Genomic DNA, 21,815 nt, shown 5'->3' with positions numbered 1-21,815 from the left:
AACAAAACTGCCGAAGTGTCCTCCCAAGTGGGTGCAGCATCTTGCACTGCCGCTGGCAATGACTGAGAGTTCCTGTTGCTCCACATCTTTGCCAGCATTTGGTGTTGTCAGTGTTCTGGAGTTTGGTCATTCTGATAGGTGTGTAGTAGTATCTCGTAGTTTTAATTTGCATTTCCTTGATGACACATGATGTGGAGTATCTTTTCATATGCTTATATGCCATCTGTATATGTTACCTTTTGCCCATTTTTTAATTGGGTTTTTTTTTTTTTTTTTTACTTATTTTTTTTATTAATTTTTTTAAGTGGGCTCCATGCCCAGTGTGGAGCCCAATTCGGGGCTTGAACTCAGGACCCTGAGATCAAGACCTGAGCTCAGATCGAGTCAGATCCTTAACCGACTGAGCCACCCAGGTGCCCCTCCATGCTATTTTTTTTTTTTTTAAGTTGGCACTTGGTATATGTGTTGTCATGCTACTCTGTGTACATTGCAGTGGAAAATAAAACTCTTACAGATCTGGCATTAAGTAAAAATGTTTTCTGAGATTAGATTTAAGAATGTTAATTTATTGTCAGGACTGGTATTATTACATTACTGTTTTATCTAGCAGTACCAGTTCTGTTCTCTTGAACGTAATTGTTGGTAGCCTTCATATATGGGACCAAAAAACTGGTTCCTTGTAGCAGATAAGGTCAGGAATTCTTGATTTTGTTCTTAGGGAAATCAAGCAGACTAGAAGGCTGTGACTATTTGTCTAATTCCTTTTTTACTCGTAATCAGGGCCTAGGGTGAGGCAAGCAAGGCAGCTAGGGCACAGAATTTAGGGAGGCACTCACTCAAGTTGTACAACTGCAGGGCTTAAGGGGGCCCTTACTCTCGTGGCTGGCCCTGCACCAGCGCCACCCGCAGAGCAAGCACTTCCTTAAATCTTGTTCTCCAGGTACCTAGCTTGCCTCACCAGTCCCTGTCTGGCTGTGCACACTGAAGCTGATTTTCTTGGTTAGGGACTTACTTGCCCAGAGTCTCTTAACTAAGGTAACACATAGAAAGTGTCATAGGACTGCACAAGAGCCTCAAAAGAGTTTATTGCAAAAGCAATAGGGAGTTTTCTTCTGTGACTTTCCTTTTATTCTTAAAACTTTCATAGAATGCAGACAGCTAGAAGTTTGGAAGTTAGACATCTTATTCTTAACAGTGACCTTTATTTTATGCCACTGTAAGAGTAGCTGCTTTCTACATGTTCCTGTTCTCCAGCCGTGGCCTCTTCACACCTTCCTTTATTTACAGCGTTTGTCAACAGGAAGGCAGGAGCGGGAACTTTCTTCTGTTGGCTTGTCTCCTTATAGTTCATTGCCTTTCGGGGTAATCAGATTAAAGTTGGACATGCCTGATGGTGTAAATTGGCACAACCTACTTGGCGGGGGGGGGGGGGGGGGGGGGGGGAGAAGCAGTTTAGCATCAAAAGTCTTAACAAGGTACATCCCCTCTAATCCAGTAATTCTACTTTTAGAAATTAATCCTAAGGAACTAATTTGACAGGTGCATAGGAAAGATGTATGGGAAAAAATGATGATTGTGGTGATACTCATCATATTAAAAATATAAAACAACCTAAATGGCTAACAGTAGGAAATTTGTTAAGCAGATGGTAATATAACAATGTAATGGAATACTGTACAACCATTTATAGTGGTCATGATGTTTGCTTATTAATATCTATATTTTAATGTCTATTATATTTATTAAAATGATTCATTGTTTATGGAAATAAGCAGATTACAAAACAGTACTGCAGTGAGCATTTAAATATTAGTCTAAACAATCATGCTATTGGGGTGCCTGGCTGGCTCAGGAGAGCATGTGACTTTGTTGTTTTGTTTAATGATTTTTATTTATTCATCTGAGAGAGAGAGCATGAGTGGGGGAGAAGCAGCCTCCCCACTGAGCCGGGAGGCCGATGAGGGGCGAGGGGCTCAATCCCAGAACCCTGGGATCATGACCTGAGCTGAAGGCAGATGCTTAATGACTGAGCCACCCAGGCGCCCCAAGCATGCAGCTTTGATCTCCGAATTGTAAGTTCAAGCACCACATTGGGTGTAGAGATTACTTAAAAATAAAATCTTAAAAAAAAAACAAAAACCAGTCATGATATCTACTTTACCACTTTCTTAATTTCCAGTAAATGAAGGACATGTTCTCTATTCCAGTGTAATGGTGGCTTAAAGCAGTACATTCTCGTCATTTCACCCAGTTTTGTGGGACAGGTATCTGAAGGCAGCTTGTGGGGTGGTTCTGGCTCAGCATCTCTCAGAAGCTCAGGTGTCTAAAGCTCTGACTGAACTGGGGATCCACACCTGGGCTCGCTTGTCCACGTACCTGAAGTTAGTGCTGGGTCTTGGTGGGAGGTGTCAGTTTCCTCCTACCTGCGCATCTCCTGAGGGCTGCGTGAGTGTCCTCATGACGTGGCATGTGATGTGAGGGGGCAGAGAGAAAGCAGCATGCCTGTACGAGGTAGTCCTGAAGGTCACATACACTTTCGTCCTATTCTATCCACCCAGTCCACCCTCAAGGTGAAAGGTAAAGTTAAGTTCCACCTCTTAAAGGGAAGCAGCATCAAAGAATTTGTGGAAATATTCTTTTAAAAAAAAAATGTTATTGTGGGAGACAGAGTGCACGCCTGCATGTGCACAAACAGGGGGAGGGGCAGAGGGAGAGAGAGAATCTCAAGCAGACTCCCCATTGAGTGCAGAGCCCGACACAGGGCTCAGTCTCACGACCCTGAGATCATGACCTGAGCTGATGAAATCAAGAGTTGGAGGCTCAACCGACTGAGCCACCCAGGTGTTCCGAAATTTGTGGAAATATTCTAAAACCACAGAAGGGGTGTCAGTTTTAGCTAAGTTGTAAATGCTAATACCACATGACTTATAGATGTTATTTTTCTGTTTCAGCCTATTAAGAGTTAAATATTATGGCTTTCTTTTTCTCCTATATTGAGTCAGTAGTTACTAGCTATGTAACCATTATGTAAATAATGAAACAGTTATAAAGCAAAAATTGTTGACCAAATAATTTTTCAGTAGACATTTTGATGAAACTTAGTTGACTCGGAGACAACTTTGTAGCTCTGTGCCTTGGAAACTTAAGCAGATGACATTTATTTGCGGCAATGTGAATTTACTTAGGTCATTTGCCTCTTTAATCCAACTACCCTTGGAGAAAAGGGGGGATATACAGTTGGGCGGGGGGAGTAGATAATTTTGGAATGAGTGTCTTTGGGTTGTCACCATGACAACCGTAGGGCAGGGGGCAGACACGTGTGGATATGGAAGAGAGGTGAGTGAAGTAGGAGAGTATCATGGTAAATTTTTGCTCATTGGGAATTTTTTTGGACAGTCCTTTACCAGAATGAAGGGAGGAAGCTTGTTTTCCTTCTCTTTTAGTACTGTGTGTATCCTGTTTCCAGAACTCCAGGCAAATGGTATAAGGTTAGTGCCATAGGCTTTTGTGCGCTGGACTGGGTTTCTTACCACTGTTTATGTATGAACATTGTTGCCATCAGTGAGAAGGAACAGCATAGACAGAGGTGTCCAGCCATGGAGGGGTGGTAATCACCTACAGATTGTTCAACATGGCTGGAGTTAGGGTAGGAGAAGAGAAGGCTGGGGACGGGCAGTCGGGGGCCAGATCACAAAGGGTTCCGGGGGTCACACTTGGCATATGCAGGCGCATTGGTGAGCCAGTGAAGGATTTTAAGCACTGAAGTGAGGTTTTGGGAGAGATGAGCGCGGGTCAGTGCAGGTGGTTGGAAACCAGGCTAGAGATAGCTGTAGTTGTGCAGAAGAGTAATGAGGGCCTAAAGCAAAGCCAGGGGGGAGGCTGAGTGGAGTGGAACTGAAGAGCTGTTGAGGAGGCAGAATTGATGAGTTCTGCAATGAGAGGGTCACTTCAGGTGTTTGGGATTACCAGAGTGGATAGTGACTCCAGGAACCAAGACGATGTTCCATTCCTAGGGGCCTGTGCAATGTGAGATGTTTGGGGATGTTCAGGAAGCACTGGTTGGACCTTTGGGTAGAGCCTGGGAGTCCATCAGTAGGTGGTTGAAATTGTGAGATGCACCAGAATCCTCGGGAAAGCGTTCCTCTGAGAAGACTTGTAGGCTCAGAACAAAACTCTGAGGGATGCCAACATTTACAGAAGCAGAGAAAGGGGCATGCAGTCAGGGCCTGGTGAGCAGAAAGCCCGCAGGTATGTCCACATGTGGGTGGCCACACTCGCCATCAGACAGCAGTTGTTACTGACGGAGGCAGAGTGTGCGAAAGCAGGGCTCGTCGGAGGACCGCGTGCCTTATGTGTGAGGCTTGATTTTGAGGCTTTTTGTTTTGCTGTAGCCATTCCTCTCTACCTTGTGTCTGACTCTATGTTATCCCAAAGCTGAGAGTTAAGTCATTCAATCTGTTTTCTAAAATTAAAATTTTAATTTTTAAAAATTACTATACATGCTCATTGCATGAACTTTGTATGAAGTATGGATGTTTATGCTTTATTTTTGGATGTTTAGGTTGTTTTTATTTTAGTGTGAACAACATCTTTAGAGCCAACAATTTATCATTATTTTTTAGGATAAATTAAAGAAGTTGAATTGCTTGGTCAAAGTATGCATATTGTAAAGGCTTTTGATACGCTTTGTTCTCTAGAAAGAATTGTATCGGTGTCTATTCCCTGGGCGTGGTGGTTAAGTGCCACCTGCGCATCCTTGCCTTGCCGTCAGCCTCTGAGGATGTTTTTGTCTCCAGGGAGTCCCTTTTCTCTCTTTCCTTGTTGCAGTGACATAGGAGGCTGTCCTCTGTATTTGTCCTCCTGCAGGGCGTTTGGCTTGTTGTGCCCCCTCATTTCTCTGTGACTCCTGGAGGCGTCCGCACTCCGTGCCACATCCTTCCGAGGGAGAGATCAGAGCTCATCAAGTCCAGAAAACCACCAAGCTCAGGAACCCTGGTCTGTTCTCCAGGATGCTCTGCTGTGCCGTGTAGCCTGCATGTCTGGCGCCGCCTCCCACTTTACTTAACGCTCTCCTTTAACTGCGGGGGGAGTCAAGGAACATGGATGGCCTGCAGGCACTGAGAAGGTGGTTCTGATAAAATCCTATGTCTTTTTAAACTAATTTTCCTTACAATGAAGCTTTAATGCTCTAATATTTTTAAGGAACATTAGTAAACTCTAGTGTGTTGGCAAGCAGCATGATTCATATCACATCTTTACTACAAAATGTGAAATTGTTAAAAGTACAACGGAAACCAGAAGAAATGTTTATCTCCGTAACCAACTGTCTGTGATTTAGTTGCTTATCTTTTTTGGACTTCTCTTTTTCACATCTTATAATATGAAAGTTGTAATTCTTGATAATGAGAAAGTCAAACTGAATTATCACTAATCTTCCTTGCTTTAATAATGTTTCCATTTCCAGTCTCCAGACCAGGGGCCTTTGAAACTGTTAACTTTTTTTTAATTGAAAAAGATTGTAAGAAGTGAAATCCAGCTAAAGGGCTTATAATGAAACCTTCCCCTCACTGAGATTCCTAATTTGCCCATTAGTACCAGTTTCCTCAGTGTCTGTTCAGAACTAGTCTAAACATAAATAAACATATTCCCCATCACTTTTTCAATAAAAACGAGGGAATATACTGTTCTTCTACTTAGTGTTGAAGCTTAGTGATGACTCTTTAGGTCTCGGTTTCTGTTTTCACAGGTGCATGATATTCCACACATGGTTTGTGTCATGTAACCACTTCCCTATTTATGTGTGTTTCTGTGTGTCTGTGTGTGTATGTATCTATAGGTTATTTCCAGGGTTTTGCTATTAAAATGGTGCCATATTTACCACCCAGTTCTTATGTAAGAAATCTTTCAGAATTTGTTATAATGGGATTAAACTATTTCATAAAGTGAGCTCTTGTCTACTTATAATGTTTATTATAAAAAATTTAAGATATACTGAAATGAAGAAAAACTACCTCTTCGGAACCCTACCCTCCATTTAGAAATAAAATACTGCTAATATGTGGGTAAATTTCTTTCTAGTTTTTTTCTATGTATTTGTTGAATTAGGAATCATATTGCACATTCTGTTTCATAAATATGATATTTAGTAATTTATTACTGTATTTGATGCACCTTTAAATATTTTTTGCATGTACATGAAGTTGGTTGCTCTTATATTTTCATAGAGGTTCTTAGAAAAACCCACATATCATAGATTGTGTATTATTCACAAATAATACTTTTGCTAACATTTAACATTTTAATTAACTCAAAAGGAAGTGTTTTACTCGAATAGTCTTTGAACTGTGTAAAACTCTTCTTACTATGTTAGTGCATGAGAGTGGGAAAATACTAACTTAAAACAGGTGTGAAACTGATTACTCTATCTACACTGTTAAATGAAGTAAATTGCTAAAGGAAGATAACCCAAATAGTGAAACAAAGGAAACTTTGTTTTTAGAAATCAAGATATTAATAAGCATGCTAGCGTTCCTTTTATAAATGGTTAGCCCATTTGAGCATTCGGTGTATGGAAGTCATATTATATAAATGTACTTTGACTTCAGTGACCATAATGTTTTTTATTCTGATAGTTAATGAAATATAATTTAAACTATATATGACTTACATTTTAAAAAACTTCATTTTGTTACTACTAAAGGTATCTGCATTTAAAAAAAGGCATTTTTTTCCCCATTTAAAAACATGTTTGTTAATGGTATTTTTGAAGTTTGGCCATATTTAATTTTCAGAGAAGATAAGATAATGTGCCTCAAGCTCAAAGATCAAATAGAGAGGTTTGCTGTAATTTACTCTTGTTTACATATTGATGAAAAGGGTTAGTGTCACAGCTGTGGAGGTGAGATTAGCATTGAAAGTAACATGTACCCAGACCTCCCGAAGAACAACAGGCTTAGTCATTCCAAAAACACTTGATGAGCGTGTTTTATGAAACTGGTATATAATTGCCCTTCGAATTCCTAACTTTTCTAGGCCTGTAGAATTTAGAAGGTAAAATGTCTTCAAGTACATGTATAATAAATTGGAACCAAAAACTTGTTAAGAATCAAAATCTGAATGTTCTTTTTACTGGTACTTTATTATTCTTTTCCTCCCAGCCACTTCACTGTGGATTTATTCTTGGTTATGTTGAGCTGTTTTTAAAAATTGATGTTCTCACGTAGCTTCAATAGTTTGTTATTACAAAAAAGTGAAAGTATTCCATGGGCATGGATAATAATTCAAGCAGTAGGAAATAACAATGCAAAGTAATCACAGTCTCCCCACCTTTCAGTCCCTCGGTCCCTGATCCTACGTCAGACTCTCACAGGTTCTTCCCTGTCGTCTCGGCTGGTCTGCGCACGGAATCATCAGGGGCATGCTCTTCTCTTACTTGAGCACTGTGGAGCGTATTCAACAGACTGTGGCACTTACCCCCTGAGAATACATCTTGGAGATAGTTGCAGTTCAGTGCAGGTGGATGGACTGCATTCTTTTAAAAAGCTGGATGATCCTCAGTGTAATGAATGTTTCATAACTTCGTTAGCTGTCATGTATTTTAATGGCCATTTACTGTCTTTTTTGATAATTTAAGCAACATTGCAGTACATATCCTTGTATATGTGCCTTAAATATGCATAGGCTAAATTCCTAGAAGTGCTAGGTCAAAGGCTATGCACATTTTGAATTTTAATAGATTCTCCTGTATTGCTAAGGCCGGCTTATCAGCGAATGAAAGTAGCTGCCGTCCTCTATAACTCACAGCATGCTATCTGAGTTTCTTTGCCAAACATATAGGTCAAAAAGCCTATTTCATTGTGTTTCTATTGCATTTTTTCCTCAAGTGAGTAAAAATGAAGTTCTTCTGTTTAAAAGATTTTTATTTCCCTCTGCACTATGTATAGCTTTTGCTAATTTTTCTATTTGATTGTAGATCTTTTTAAATTATTTTGGAGAGCTTTTACAAACAGTTGGTTTTGCATTGTTACAAATATTTATTCCCATTTTGTCATTTTATTAACGTGTGTTATATTTTTCTGTGTAGAAAGTTCTAACTTTCATGTACTCAAATTTATTTTTTAAATAACTAATGACAAACAGTAACAAGACTTAATGTGTGATATATCTTTCTTAAACTCTTATTCCACATGGGAGTTTTTTAATTCTCATATTATCTTCACATATTTTTATAGTGCTTTATACACACACACACGCACACAAATCTTACATCAATCGGGGATCTCTTGATGTGAAAACTAGAGATACTTTGTCGTTTATTTAGGTCATGCAGTTTTTCCTATCATATTTATTGAACAGTACATTTCCTGTATAGATTTGAAATGCCACCTTTATCACATGCTGAATCTGTTTCCATATGAGTCTTCCCGGAGACCCTCTGACATTGACCTGTCTATTCATGCTTTACCCTCATTAGTATAGGTCACTGTTTGTCCCAAAGTGTGTGATGATTTAGGTGGCATGTACGAAGGAACATTTTAAAAACTTAGCGGTGTTTGTTTCAGTGTCCAATAGAAAAATATAACTAGGGTGTCAAATCTGTGATTTCTCTGAAATGCTAGCTCATGGTGAGAGTAGAGTTAGGGAGCTTTGTGGTAAGCTAGGCTTGCCAGTGACCTGTCAGTGTTCACTGGTTGCAGTTTGGGAATGTATGCATCTATAACGTGGGCTCTCTCTAGTCTGTGTTGCTAGTGTGCGTCTCTGTATACTGACTCTCCTTAGGCATTGTTGTAGGTTTGTTTATTTTTCTAGCAGCATGATGAAATGTCACTCTCAGAAGTTGATAATTATGTGCTAGTGTGAGCTACACGTGGGTATTGGGAATAGCAAATTAGGACCATGCCTGTGCCTTTGTCTTTTTCCACCTGACTGCTGTGTCTGACCCGCATGGTTAGGTTTTATACAACAGGAAACGTGTCATTTTTAAAGCCTGAAGGTAAAGATTGTCTTACAAATTAAGGCACCTAAGGATAATTATGATTGTCATCATATATCTTCATTTATAATAAGGACCACGGGGGCGCCTGGGTGGTTCAGTTGGTTGGGCGTCTGCCTTCAGCTCAGGTCATGATCTCAGGGTCCTGGGATTGAGCCCTGCATCGGGCTCCCTGCTCGGCGGGAGGCCTGCTTCTCCCGGCTTGTGTTCCCTCTCTCGCTGTCTCTCTCTGTGTCAAATAAATAAAAATTAAAAAAAGGACCACGTTAATGACCCACTGGAACTAGCTTTTTAGTCTTGTAAATTTACAGCCTGCATAGGAAACACAAACAAATATGATAAAGATTTTTGAGGGGTGCCTAGCTGGCTCATTCGGTTAAGCATCTGCCTTCAACTCAGGTCATGGTCCCAGAGTCCTCGGATCGAGCCCCGGGTCGGGCTCCCTGATCAGCGGGAGCCTGCTTCCTCTCCCGCTCCTCCAGCTTATCCTCGTGCTCTCTGTCTTTGTCAAATAAATAAATAAAATCTTTAAGAAAAAAGAAAAGTTTTTGAAACATGGTTTTTCATGCACTGGCTGAGAGAGTGAACCTATCCCATTATGAGCCAGATGTCAGTGTGAAACCACCACGCTCAAGCTTTATTTTGAAACCATAAGGCATACCACCCCCAACCTGTTAAACTTTTGGGAACAAACAGGAAAGGTTTCTAAATAGCCTGAAAGTAAGTGCAGAATGTGATGGTGAGTTAAAATGAAAAGCTGAGAACACTTCATCTGGGGTATTATACTTAATTGCAAAGGCTAGAGCTGCTAATTAGCAAAATATATGAAAAGTTATGATTAAAAGTGGTGATTAGTAACAAAACAGGTAACATAGTTGATGAGATTCCTTTGTCCAGCGAGTGAGTTCATTGTTCGCTTATGAACAATTAGGGCCAGTTGTTAATCTCCCAGGGAAGACAGACTTGGTGCTGCTCACTGCAAACCAAGGAGCTCACTGACGTTTTGAAATCAGCACATCTTTTGCTGTTTGTCAGCTATGAGTTGAATAAACAAGTCCATGAAGACTTTTTTGTCTAACTCATAAATTAGAGGAAATCTTTTAAAATGTGTTGATGACTTCATGACAGACTAACACAGACTTAACGTGTGATGTCGTGAGAAAAGCAGAGTTGGTACAGAGCACTGCGGTGGTTCAGTAGGAGGTTAGATCCAGTGTGTTCCAGCCCCAGAAACTGGACCCTTTCGTATCCAAAAGGCAGTCTTGTTCGTCTCCGGTATTTAAGAGTAGTACCTGATAGAATGTCAGTTCATCACTCCTGTGGCAGGTGACTTACTCCTCTAGCTTTGTGAAGATGTGAGCTGTAAGTACAAGCACGCACTTCTTCCCGTACTGAGAGCAGAAAGGTCTCTTGATAGTCACTTCAAGAGGAATGTCAGTTCTTTGTGGAGTAAACTTTTTACCTGAAGCCATGGGAAGTACACCTTGATTGTGGGAGAAAGAATTGCGAACAACTTGAAGAAAGTCGTTTTTTTTTTTATAAAAATTTTATTTATTTATTTGACAGAGACAGCAAGAGAGGGAACACAAGCAGGGGGAGTGGGAGAGGGAGAAGCAGGCTTCCCGCAGAGCAGGGAGCCCGATGCGGGGTTCGATCCCAGGACCCTGGGATCATGACCTGAGCTGAAGGCAGATGCTTAACGACTGAGCCCCCCAGGCGCCCCTTGAAGAAAGTCTTTTGAATACCATACGTACAAAGTTAAGAGTGATGGCCTCCAGGAGCATGGTGAGTGGATAGACGCAAGCCCCACCCGCTTCTTAAAAATCATCATGAGAATAGTACTAAATAAAAGGACACATTCAGAAGATCAGGCCCTGGAGGCTTTCTTTTTTTTTTTTTTTAATTTATTATTTATTTATTTATTTATTTATTTTTTAAAGATTTTATTTATTTATTCATGAGAGACAGAGAGAGAGAGAGGCAGAGGGAGAAGCAGACTTCCCGCGGAGCAGGGAGCCCGATGCGGGACTCGATCCCAGGACCCCGGGATCATGACCTGAGCCGAAGGCAGACGCTTAACCATCTGAGCCACCCAGGCGCCCTTTTTTTTTTTTTTTTTTTTAAAGATTTTATTTATTTATTTGACAGAGAGAGAGACAGCGAGAGAGGGAACACAAGCAGGGGGAGTGGGAGAGGGAGAAGCAGGCTCCCCGCTGAGCAGGGAGCCCGATGCAGGGCTCGATCCCAGGACCCTGGGATCATGACCTGAGCCGAAGGCAGACGCTTAACGACTGAGCCACCCAGGCGCCCCTGGAGGCTTTCTTGAAACTAAAGTTTGTTGAACCAAAGTCACACTTGGTGTTCTGGTTAGGAATTCATTTTTAGAATCCAGTTCTGTCAGAGAAGGCAATTAAATAACACTTGCCTGATGAATGATAAACATGTTAGTATTCTCTGTGTTGTCCAATATCAAAATTAAAAAATAAAATTATAAATTTATCCTCCTCTTAAACTTTACATAGCACCTCATGCCCCTTTATTGTGATGATAAGCAGTTCTTTTGCTTTGAGGGGCTTAGTTTCTGATGGGGCTTTTCATAAATAAATTTATTAGGTTTTTCTTGTAATTCAGTGTTTATTTTTTAGTTTTTCTTGCTCAAGCTTTTGCCCGCTAATTTTAGCACACATCAGTAGATGTTGTCTCCACCATTTATTACTGTGAGGTGTTTGGTGATTGTTTTCCTTTCCTTCTACATTTATTAACTGAATTCTGTGAGAAGAGATTTTTCTTCTCTCTCATTTATATATTGGTCATTTATATAAGTATGGAGACACAGATAGATATACGTTTTACCATATACATTAAAGTCCACTACTATCATTATTGCATAACCGCACTCCAGTCATAAGAGAATATTGGAAAAACCCAAATCGAGGAGCAGAATCCAGAATATAAAAGACAAAGGTGGGGGAACTGTTATAAGTTGGTATGGATTAGGAAGAAATAGTAATCAAATGCAGTGTTGGATCCTGGATGGGCTCCTAGAACAGGCAAAGATCATTAGTATAAAGGGCACCTGGGTGGCTGAGTCGTTAAGCGTCTGCCTTCGGCTCAGGTCATGATCCCAGGGAGTCCCACATCGGGCTCCCTGCTCGGCAGGAGGCCTGCTTCTCCCTCTCCCACTCCCCCTGCTTGTGTTCCTGCTCTCGCTATCTCTCTCTCTGTCAAATAAATAAAATCTTTAAAAAAAAAAAAAAAAAGATCATTAGTATAAAAATCGGTGAATTTCTGACTCTGAAAAACAAACTGAGGGTTCTAGAGGGGAGGGGGGTGGGAGGATGGGTTAGCCTGGTGATGGGTATTGAGGGCACGTTCTGCATGGAGCACTGGGTGTTATGCACAAACAATGAATCATGGAACACTATATCTAAAACTAATGATGTAATGTATGGGGATTAACATAACAATAAAAAAATTAAAAATAAAAATAAAAATAAAAGTTTACAGTTTCAGGAAAAAAAAATCGGTGAATTTCTAATAAAGTTTGTAGTTTAGTTAGTAATGTTATGCCATTGTTAATTTCCTGATCTTGCTAATTGTATTCTGGTTATGGAGGGGGCAGTGGAGTAAGAGAAGGGATAAGGAAACTCATGTATCCTTTTTGCAAATTTGTCTAAAATTAATTCAAAGTAGAAAGTTCTAAAACTCCGTGTAAAGAATAATATTAAGTGATTAACAGTCCAGGTGGTATAGCTATGGTGAACCTTGTGAAGGTGGTGGGGGAGCATCTCTGAGACACTGGTGTAGGGGGTAGTCGAGTCGGAGGGGAAGGGGAGGGCTTCATGCCCCAGTCCCCTTTCTTCGCTCCTCCCTCTGCAGGTGCATCAAGATAGAGGTCCTCCCTTGTTCCCTCCTTGACCTTCCATCCTCTGTGCCTCGTCACTGCATAATATGGAGAGGATGTGGTTGCTTTTCCCCACCTTTGTGGTCACACTCCCACTGGTTTCTGCTGTAACTAACGGTAGGCCTATGTTATAGATTACTCTGCTGGCTTAGGCAGGATTTTGCTCTGGGGATCTGTTTAAAGACTTCTCTCTACAGGTGGATTTAGCATGTCAAGAGCACCTTGGGGTTGGAGGAGCTGGTCTGTCCATCTAAGCAGTCATTCTTCCCGGGAGGAATTGGGAATTGGGCTAACCAACAGTTATAAGGGTGACTGATTATGTAAGGAGTACTGATGAGATTTGTAATAGTACTTACAACATTTTTGAAATTGTCAACTTATTGAGGGTGTTTAGAACACTGGTATTATTGATTTGTCTGGCCAGTATTCTGATTTTGGTGGCACTAACTGTTGGTAGGAAGATGTAGGTCTTTCTGATGTCAGCCTCAGTAGATAAGTGATTTTACATTCTATTCTCTTAATTTATCATGACTTTTTTTTTCAACTTTAAAATCTTTCAAGCTTCAGATTTCCCAGTTGTACCTTTATTCTTTCTAAATTTAATCCTTCCATCATTACATTAGGCACAAGGCTAAATATCAGGACTATGAAGAATAAGACATAGGTCTTATTCTGAAGGAATTTATAATTTATTGAAGGAGAAACAAATACAATTAAGGTTACCTTTACTCTTTCCTCTCTCCAGGTGCACTAAGATAAAAAATGTTTTTCTCTTTAAATAGACACTCCATTATGTCTGTAAGTGATAAAATCCTAGAGCCTTTGTTGGGCACAGAAATCCAAACCCTGCTAAATATTTAGTATTACCACGCTTGTGTGGTTTGAGCTTGGTTTGCAGGGGAGCGGCCTGGGTGTCCCTTCCTGTCGGGCGTGCGCCCTGCAAGCCTGCTTCCGCTCGGACGGCACATGCGTCAGAGCCTGCTCTTCCCTGCTTAGGGGCCTCACTCGCTCTCTGTCTTACTCTGATCATTCATTACTTGCTGCTTTAGCTGATACAGTTCAAGGTTCATTTTCTTATTTTCTGCCCTGAGGCTAAAATGCACTCTTCTGCAGAATAATCCTACCCACACGAGCTCTCTGGCGTGGTGTGCTGGAGAGTGACCTCCTGCAACATTTTGGAGGCAGCGTCTTTGTAGAGGATACCTATGTAGCCTCCATGATTTTGACTAGTGCACATGACACAGTCATTTTCTGCACAGTGAGTTGTAAGCCCTATGTGCTAAGTACACTTCGACGAACGTCTTATGTGCCAAGGCAATCTCGTAACATTGGTGAACTCACCAGTTTATCATGTGGAGGAGTAGGAGAGATTGTGGTCTTCTAGGGAGAGCTTCTCCCTCATGGGAGAGAGGACATTTAAGTGGAGTCTCACCTAAGATGAGCGGTGCTTGCTACGCGTGTGTTTTGGGGTCAAGATGGAAGGAAAGCCAGATTGGGCAGACGGAAGCAGGGCATTTGAAGCTTGAAGGACAGTCGGAGGGAGAGATGCACTTGAGGCAGCATCAGGGGATGGTGCAAGAGAAGTTGTCGGGAGAAAGAGGAGGAAATGTTCTGACCATAATGTTCTGTGCTAAGGCAGTGTTTGAACTTGATCCCTTAGAGCACATTGGTGGTTCTCAAATTAGGTCCTCAGAGAGGCTAACATGGAATAGACAATAAGGACAATGTAATAGGTTTTGCATAAATTGGGTTAATTTAAATAACTGAGCATTGAGAAGAGATGATTCTTATATTTGTTAGTCCCTCAGACCTCTCAGGGGCACTGAATTGTGATTGTCATCTCCTTCCCATCCATCCTGCTGTGAGACAGGCTCCACAGCCAGCAGTAGAGCCCTCCGGTTCCCACCTGACTCTTCCACGGACGGCTGCCGAGTCTGGTTCCTCCCCGGTCCTGCTACCTTGTGTTCTGCCCCTCTGCTGGGAAGTTTTCCCATCTTGTCATCCTGCCGAACATGTCCTCCTAGTTGCCTTTCAAATTTGCCTTTTCTTCTGAGCGTTCTCTTGTCGCGGAGGCAGAATAGGTCTCCTGTCCCCACACTTATGCCCAGTGCATGCCTCTGCACGGGGGGCAAAGGCTGTGTCTGTCCCGGTCAGGCTTTCCCGCTGGTGTCTAGAACTCTGTCTGGTACCAGGTGCGCGCTCAGTAAACAAGCTTCTTTTCTCTCCCACCAGACTATGAACTCCTTGGGAGCAAATGCCTCACTTACTTTTAAAATCTCTAGTGCCTGGCATGAAACGTGATTCACTAAATATTTGTTGAATGGATAAATGCACCCCCTGTGCCTCATTTGAATGCTTTTTGAATGGATACATTCTTCAAGATGGGGAACAATCAAGAGGCTCTGGTTCTGATCTGGAATTTGGTTACATGTTTAGGGGCTGCATATTGATAATTTACATCATGTATAGACATCAATTATGCACTCTTGTCACACTTTTCTTTCTGTGCTGGGCTGACTTTTCATGGTAGCCTTTTTGTCCTGATCTTTTTGATTGCTTAGTTTGCCTTTTCTAGACATTCTGTGTCCCGTGGTTCTCAACACCGCCTGCTTCCCATGTTTTCTTGTCAAATTTTGAAGATCAAAATTTTTTTTTCTGTGGCCTCCCTCTCCCTTCCTTTCTGATATATCTTTCAGATTACTCATGTATAATGAAGACAAAGAATTGTTTAAATTTCCCAAAATGTAAAATAATAGTGTTCTTTTTCAAAGTAAATAGCATACTGCTTAGTGGGTTAAGCTCTAGGCCGTCTGAGTTCAGATCCTGTATCTACCACTTTCAAACCTCACTTTCCTCATCTGTAAACAGGAAAAATAATAGTACTTACCTCATAGGCTAGTATTGAGGAATACGTGAATTAACCGAAGCCAAGGGCTTAGAATGTTGCTTAGTGGGTGGACAGAAGCCTTCAGTCCCTGTTAGTTCTCTGTGTGTGGCACACGTGGCCTCCTCTGCTGTCTTCCTGTGCTAGGGCACAGTAGACGGGTGCAGACGAGTCCGTGTTGGCGGTAGATGGTGCTCCCGTTCAGTCGGCTTTGCAGTGTGTCCCACTGGACGTAGGGGATTGGTCACCTCTCCCTGTAGACCATTTTCTTTTGTCTGCAGAGTATTTAAGGGGCATGAGTACGCTTTGAAAGGCCTTATTAGCATTTTCAAAAATACGATTTTATTGTTGAAATTACATATCGGGTGTGTGTGTGTGTGTGTGTATCCATTATTTTGGATTGGCTTGCTATACTTTATTTTTTTGAAATGAATTTGTCTTTTAAGTAGGAAACGTTATAGCCCCTGAGCACAGGTGCATATTGACCTTCACATTTGTATGATGTCCTGTGTCCAGGGATTTGGATTTACAGGTAATCAAAAGTTAAGAATATTCACCCTCAGCACATCCAGCATTGCCCCTTGTGCTTTCGTGGCTCCTCCCATACCATGAGCTTCAAACTTAAAATAGAATTTCTAAGAAATTCCAGTATTCAGTTAGAGTCTAAGTGTGCTTTTTGATCCTGAGTACCTATTTTGATTTTTAAAATATTGCGACCTAAGTACTGTGTTACAGGTATCCAAAGTGCTTTTCAGCTGTTAACGGTTATGCCATCCTTGAGACTGCAGTGTTTGACTTAAAGGAAATGTTCGTTCAGTCATTTCATAAGTATGTGTTGAATACCTACACGTGCCAGATGTTGAAGCAGATGAAAGCAACAGTGCGGTCAGGGAAAATAGGGTACTTGAGCCTGTGCGGCTCTTAGATTAGCGAGGACTAGGAGCTTGTCTGTGTGTGGAAGTAAATGTAGTGGCTATTTTGCCAGCATGTACCATGTTTTTAAGGTAAAATGTTGGTTTGTTGAATTTCAGAGAAATTTTTTTTATTCACTTAGCCAACACAGATAGTACATCATTAGTTTTAGGTGTAGTGTTCAATAACTTATCACTTGCATATAACAAACCAGTGCTCATCACATCACGTGGCCTCCTTAATGCCCGTCACCCAGTTACCCCATCCCCCCACCCTAATTTCAAACTTAAGTGTATTTTTTCATAGTTGTAACAGTGTGTATTATTTTAAGGAATCTTAGCTTTTTAGCTCTAACCAAATAATGGACATATATTAAAGCTGATCAAATGGAGATAGAAGGAAAGGAAAGTATAGACACAAACATACCAGTTCTATTCATAAATAAGGATACTGACTAGAAATTTTTATCTAGAAGCTTTCCCGAATTCTGACCATCATACCTTTACACTTTTTACTTTAAATTTTCCATTCCCCCTTCTCCCTTTAATTAAAATTTAAAAGAAAATATTTTTCTGACCGTGGTCATGTGATAAAGGCTTTTTATTTGAAATTCAAGAAATGAGATTATTTGTAGTGGGAAATATCTGGAGGATTTCTTTTCCTTTCTTTTTTCTTTTCTTTTCTTTTTTTTAAGTAAGCTCTGTGCCCAATGTGGGGCTCAAACTCATGACCCCGAGATCAAGAGTTGCATGCTCCATTGACTGAGCCAGCCAGGTGCCCCGGATTTATTTCTTTGGCTTTAAATTTTGTCAGTGAGAAACTTTTCATTCTGTACACTGTTTATTCACATACCAATGTATAATTTTAAATTGGCTTAATTACTTGCCTTCTGACACTCTTTTGATGTTGTGTTTGTTTTTGTTAAGAGATCTGTTTATTCATTTTTATAATGAGTCATATATAATGTCTTGGACTGTTTAATTTTCTTTTGGATTACATTTATAAAAATAAAATGCCCATACACTATAGACTTGAACAGTTCTGGGGGAAGGAGGGTTATCTTTAAGTATTTTTATTTCATTTGAAATGTTTAAGTTTCCCATTTATTACTTTGGTTCCTTCTACATACCAGTAATTTTGTTCAAAATTTAGTTTTATGATGAAAAGAGAATTTTTTGAAATTCAGTAACAATACTGAATTTTGTTTCATCAAAAATTCATCAAAATGAATTCATAAAAAATCAAAATTTTATTGAGGTAATTATAGGCTTATGTGCAGCTGTTAGAAATAATACAGAAAGATCCCTTGTTCACATTGCCTGATTTCCCCTGGGGGGGTTATATTTTGCAAAACTGTAGTATGATAATCACAACCAGGATATTGACATTGATATAATGCACTGATATTATTCAGATATTCCCAGTTTTACTTGAACTCTCTTGTGTGTGTAAAGAAATCAGATTTTATTCTTAGAAAACTACTGAAATACTAACTTTAATTAGGTCTGTGATCTGGCGGGGGGCTCTTTAACCTCTTGTGCCTCAGATTTCTCATTAAGTCAGAATGTTTGTATGATCTTTAGAATCCTTTTTTGGTCAAGACATTGTATAATTTTTGTTTGAGAGTATTTTAGAATTTGAAACTAGCCTTCTTTATCTTTTCTCTTTTTGTGTTTAGGAAGAAAAGGCTTCTCTTTTACATCGTACTCAGGAAGAAAGAAGAAAGAGAGAGGTAAAAACAGTTTTGTAATAGTCTCTTTAAATAAGCATTTTTCCATAGCATTTAAATAAGTCTTGGCTTTACTGTCATACAGGTGTATAGATATATGTATGTTATATGTGACATAACATATATATTTTTATGTATATTAAACTTTAGAAGCATTTCTGGATTTTTTGGATTTTATAATAAGTAATTTATTCTGGAACCATTGTGGAAAAAGATGGACTAAAAGGGCAGTTTCCAGAATGGGGGGGAGGGGGGACAGGCTTTTATAAAGTTCACTTGCTTGCTTATGATAACGGTTTCCAGAAGATCTAGACAGACTTAGTATATCATGTTCGTGTTTTGCCAAGCAAAAGAAGAAAACTCACTGTTAAGGCAAATATCTTAACTATTTGTGAAGAAGATAAATAAACGAATGGAGCTAGTGACAGTTGTTTTATTCTTTATTTATTTTTGTTTGTTTAATATATTCTTTATTTTACATTTCATCTCTCTGGTGACAATTTCTCAAAATGGCTTTATTTTGTTGATTAATCAGCAATTATGGTATTTTATGGCCTACTTTTCCAGATTTTTGTTTTGTTTTGTTTTCTAATAAATCATTTGTTCCTTTAACAAATATTAATTGAGAGCTTGATATATTCCAGGTACTGTGCTGCTTGCTGGGTATATAGATAGTGAATAAGACGGATAATGTTCTTGCTGGGTTCTAGAGCACAGATGTGAGCCGGTGATAAGTGCCATGAAGGCAGTGGAGTAAGGTGATAGTGATGGGGAATGGTGTTCAGGGAAGGACTCTCTGAGCTGGTTAGAGTTGAGCTGATAACTGAAGAATGAAAAAGAAGCTGCCTTATGGAAAGCTGGAGGAAGAGCATTCTTGGTGAAGGAAGCAGCAAATACAAATTAGGCAGGGTTTCTCAACCTCAGCTCTGTTGACACTTTGGACCAGATAATTCTTTGTTGTAGGGGCTTATCCTGTACATGGAAGGGTGTTTAGCAGCATCCATGGCCTCTACTCTACCCACTAGATGCCACAGCACTCCCTCCCTCCAGTTGAGATAACCAAGAATGTCTCTAGAAATTACCAAATGTCCCCTGGGTGGTAAAATTGCTGTCAGTTGAAAATGACTGCTCAAACAAGAAATATTTATTGGTTGGTGTCTTTCATCTTTTCTGGAAAATTCTCAGCCTTCATCTCTTGAGTAGTGTTTCTGCTCCATTCTTCCTCTCCTCTTCTTCTTGGACTCAAGTTATGTACATATTTGACCTTTGCCTTGTGTCATATATGTCTCCTATACTCTTCTGTATATTTATCCTTTTGAGTATTTCTACTTTGGTTTGGATATTTTCTTCTGACCTAACTTCTAATTTACAGATTATCTCTTTACCAGTGTCTAATTGTTACATATATCCATTGAATGCTGAATTTCAGATTTTATTTCAGTTCTAGAATTTTCTTTGATTGTTTCATTTATTTCCCAGTTCTCTTGTCTTTTAATTTCACGAACATAATTATGGGTTATTAAAGATAATGTTTAAACTCCAGTTTTGGGACTCTAAAGGTCCCTGTCCCAGCCAGAAGGGTAGAATGCTACCAAGATTTCCTCCTTAGTGAACAACTGAATGAATAAAAATAAATGTTTTGAAAACTCATGGGACCATATATGGGTTTTTAATGAAGGGCTCTTAGAATCATCGTAGTAATGAATAGATTCGCAAACTAGGTTTAAGCTCGGGTTCCTTTGCTGTAACCAGTTGAAGCTCAGGAAGTACACTTGGGTGACCTGATTGGTGTTCTGCCATCCTAGGATTGTGTGTGTGCGTATGTGCATTTCAAGCCTGGCAGGTGGCATTCATAGAAGACATAAAACAGTGTCATGTGGTAGGATGAGTACAGGTTTTCGTGTCACACTTGGCTTTGAATTCTGACTCTCTTACGTCTTCCAGCATCACTTTATCTTCATGGAAATTTCAGCTTCTGCATCATAAAATGGGGAGTAGTAGTTGTCTAAGATGATTGTGCAATGTCTCTCTTAGGGCCGGCACATAAGTAGGCTTTCAAACAGTAGGAGCTGCATTGGTTACGATGATGTGAAGAATAAATATTTTTGCTAGGTCACTGAAAATTTTAAAGACAGCCTTAATCAAAACTGGAATTTTCTGCTTTGAGATAAGAAAAGTGGCTTTTAAAATCGATGTTTGGGTTGTCTGTATTCTTTTTATATTTAAAACTAAAATTGTTATTATAAGTCTTACTGTGCTGGTGGGATTGTGAAATGATGTAGCCATTTTGGAAAACAGTCTGGCCTTTCCTCAAATGTTAATTCCACTCCTAGGCATACACCCAAGAGAAATGAAAGCCTGTGTCCACACAAAACTTTTATGTGAATGTCCACAGCAGCATTATTCATAATAGCCCAAAGTGGAAACAGCCCAAATGTCTATCAGGTAGTAAGTGGATAAACAAAATGTGAGACATCCATACGGTGAAATATTAATTGGCCATAAAAAGTAGTATAGTATTGATACGTGATACAACATGGATGAACCTTGAAAATACTGTGCCAAGTGAAAAAAGTCAGACAGAAAAGGCCACATATTATATGATTCCATTATAAGACATGTCCAGAATAGGCATTCCCACACAGACAGAAATTTGATTAGTGGTTGCTGGGCATGGGGGAGCCAGGGCAGGGGTTGAGGAATGAGTGCTAATGGGTGCAGGGGGTTTTGGAGTGGGTGATGAAAGTATTTTAAAATTAGATCATGGTGATACTTGAATTTTGAATATTTTAAAAATTGGTGAATGGTATACTTAAAAGTGAATTTTGTGGTATGTAAATTCTGTAATGTTTTTTAAGTCTTTGCTAGCTAAACGTCATTTCACTATGACCTATTGTACCTCCCTCCTTCCATTCTGCAGGAGGAAAGACGAAGATTGAAAAATGCAATAATTATACAGTCATTTATACGAGGCTACAGGGACCGGAAACAGCAAGTAAGTTTGCTTTTAAACTGAGAAAGAATTAGGCATGCCAGAGCTTATTTTAAATATGGCCTCGGAGTCTTAGAAGTGGAATCCATTTTGTGGGTATCTTAGTACACCTGTGTAATCAAAGCTAATGTTGATAATAGTGTTTTCCCCAGTAATTCATTTTAGTAGTTTATATTTACATAAAGATTTATAGACAGGGGAGTTTTGAGGTGATTTTTAAATAATAAAATAGCAACCTGGGCCGCAGCTAAAGGTGGAAGTGTTGGAAGAGTCTTTGGGGGATTGAAGGGTCTTCATTCCATCCCAAGTTTTCTGGGTTTCATTTCACCTTTCCGCCAGAACGGTCCCAATGGCGCGGGCAGCGGAACCCAGACTGGGAGCCCCGCCCCGCCGCGCAGCCCC

At 40.0% G+C, this 21,815-nt stretch overlaps 1 protein-coding gene across 3 annotated transcripts in view; it reads left to right on the top strand.

Annotated features, from left to right (window-relative positions):
* The window catches only part of UBE3C (ubiquitin protein ligase E3C), a 121,947-nt gene that overhangs the window by 5,569 nt on the left and 94,563 nt on the right, over positions 1-21,815 (top strand). For all 3 annotated transcript variants that reach the window (XM_032394426.1, XM_032394424.1, XM_032394425.1), the window contains exons 2-3: positions 18,371-18,424; positions 21,342-21,416. In XM_032394426.1, the coding sequence (XP_032250317.1) occupies positions 18,371-18,424; positions 21,342-21,416 (129 nt within the window). The remainder of the gene's footprint in view (positions 1-18,370; positions 18,425-21,341; positions 21,417-21,815) is intronic.

Source organism: Phoca vitulina, unplaced genomic scaffold (genome assembly GCF_004348235.1).
Source record: "Phoca vitulina isolate PV1807 unplaced genomic scaffold, GSC_HSeal_1.0 scaffold80, whole genome shotgun sequence".
In the NCBI taxonomy this organism is placed as follows: domain Eukaryota; kingdom Metazoa; phylum Chordata; class Mammalia; order Carnivora; family Phocidae; genus Phoca; species Phoca vitulina.
This window is presented reverse-complemented; position numbering and strand designations above follow the sequence as displayed.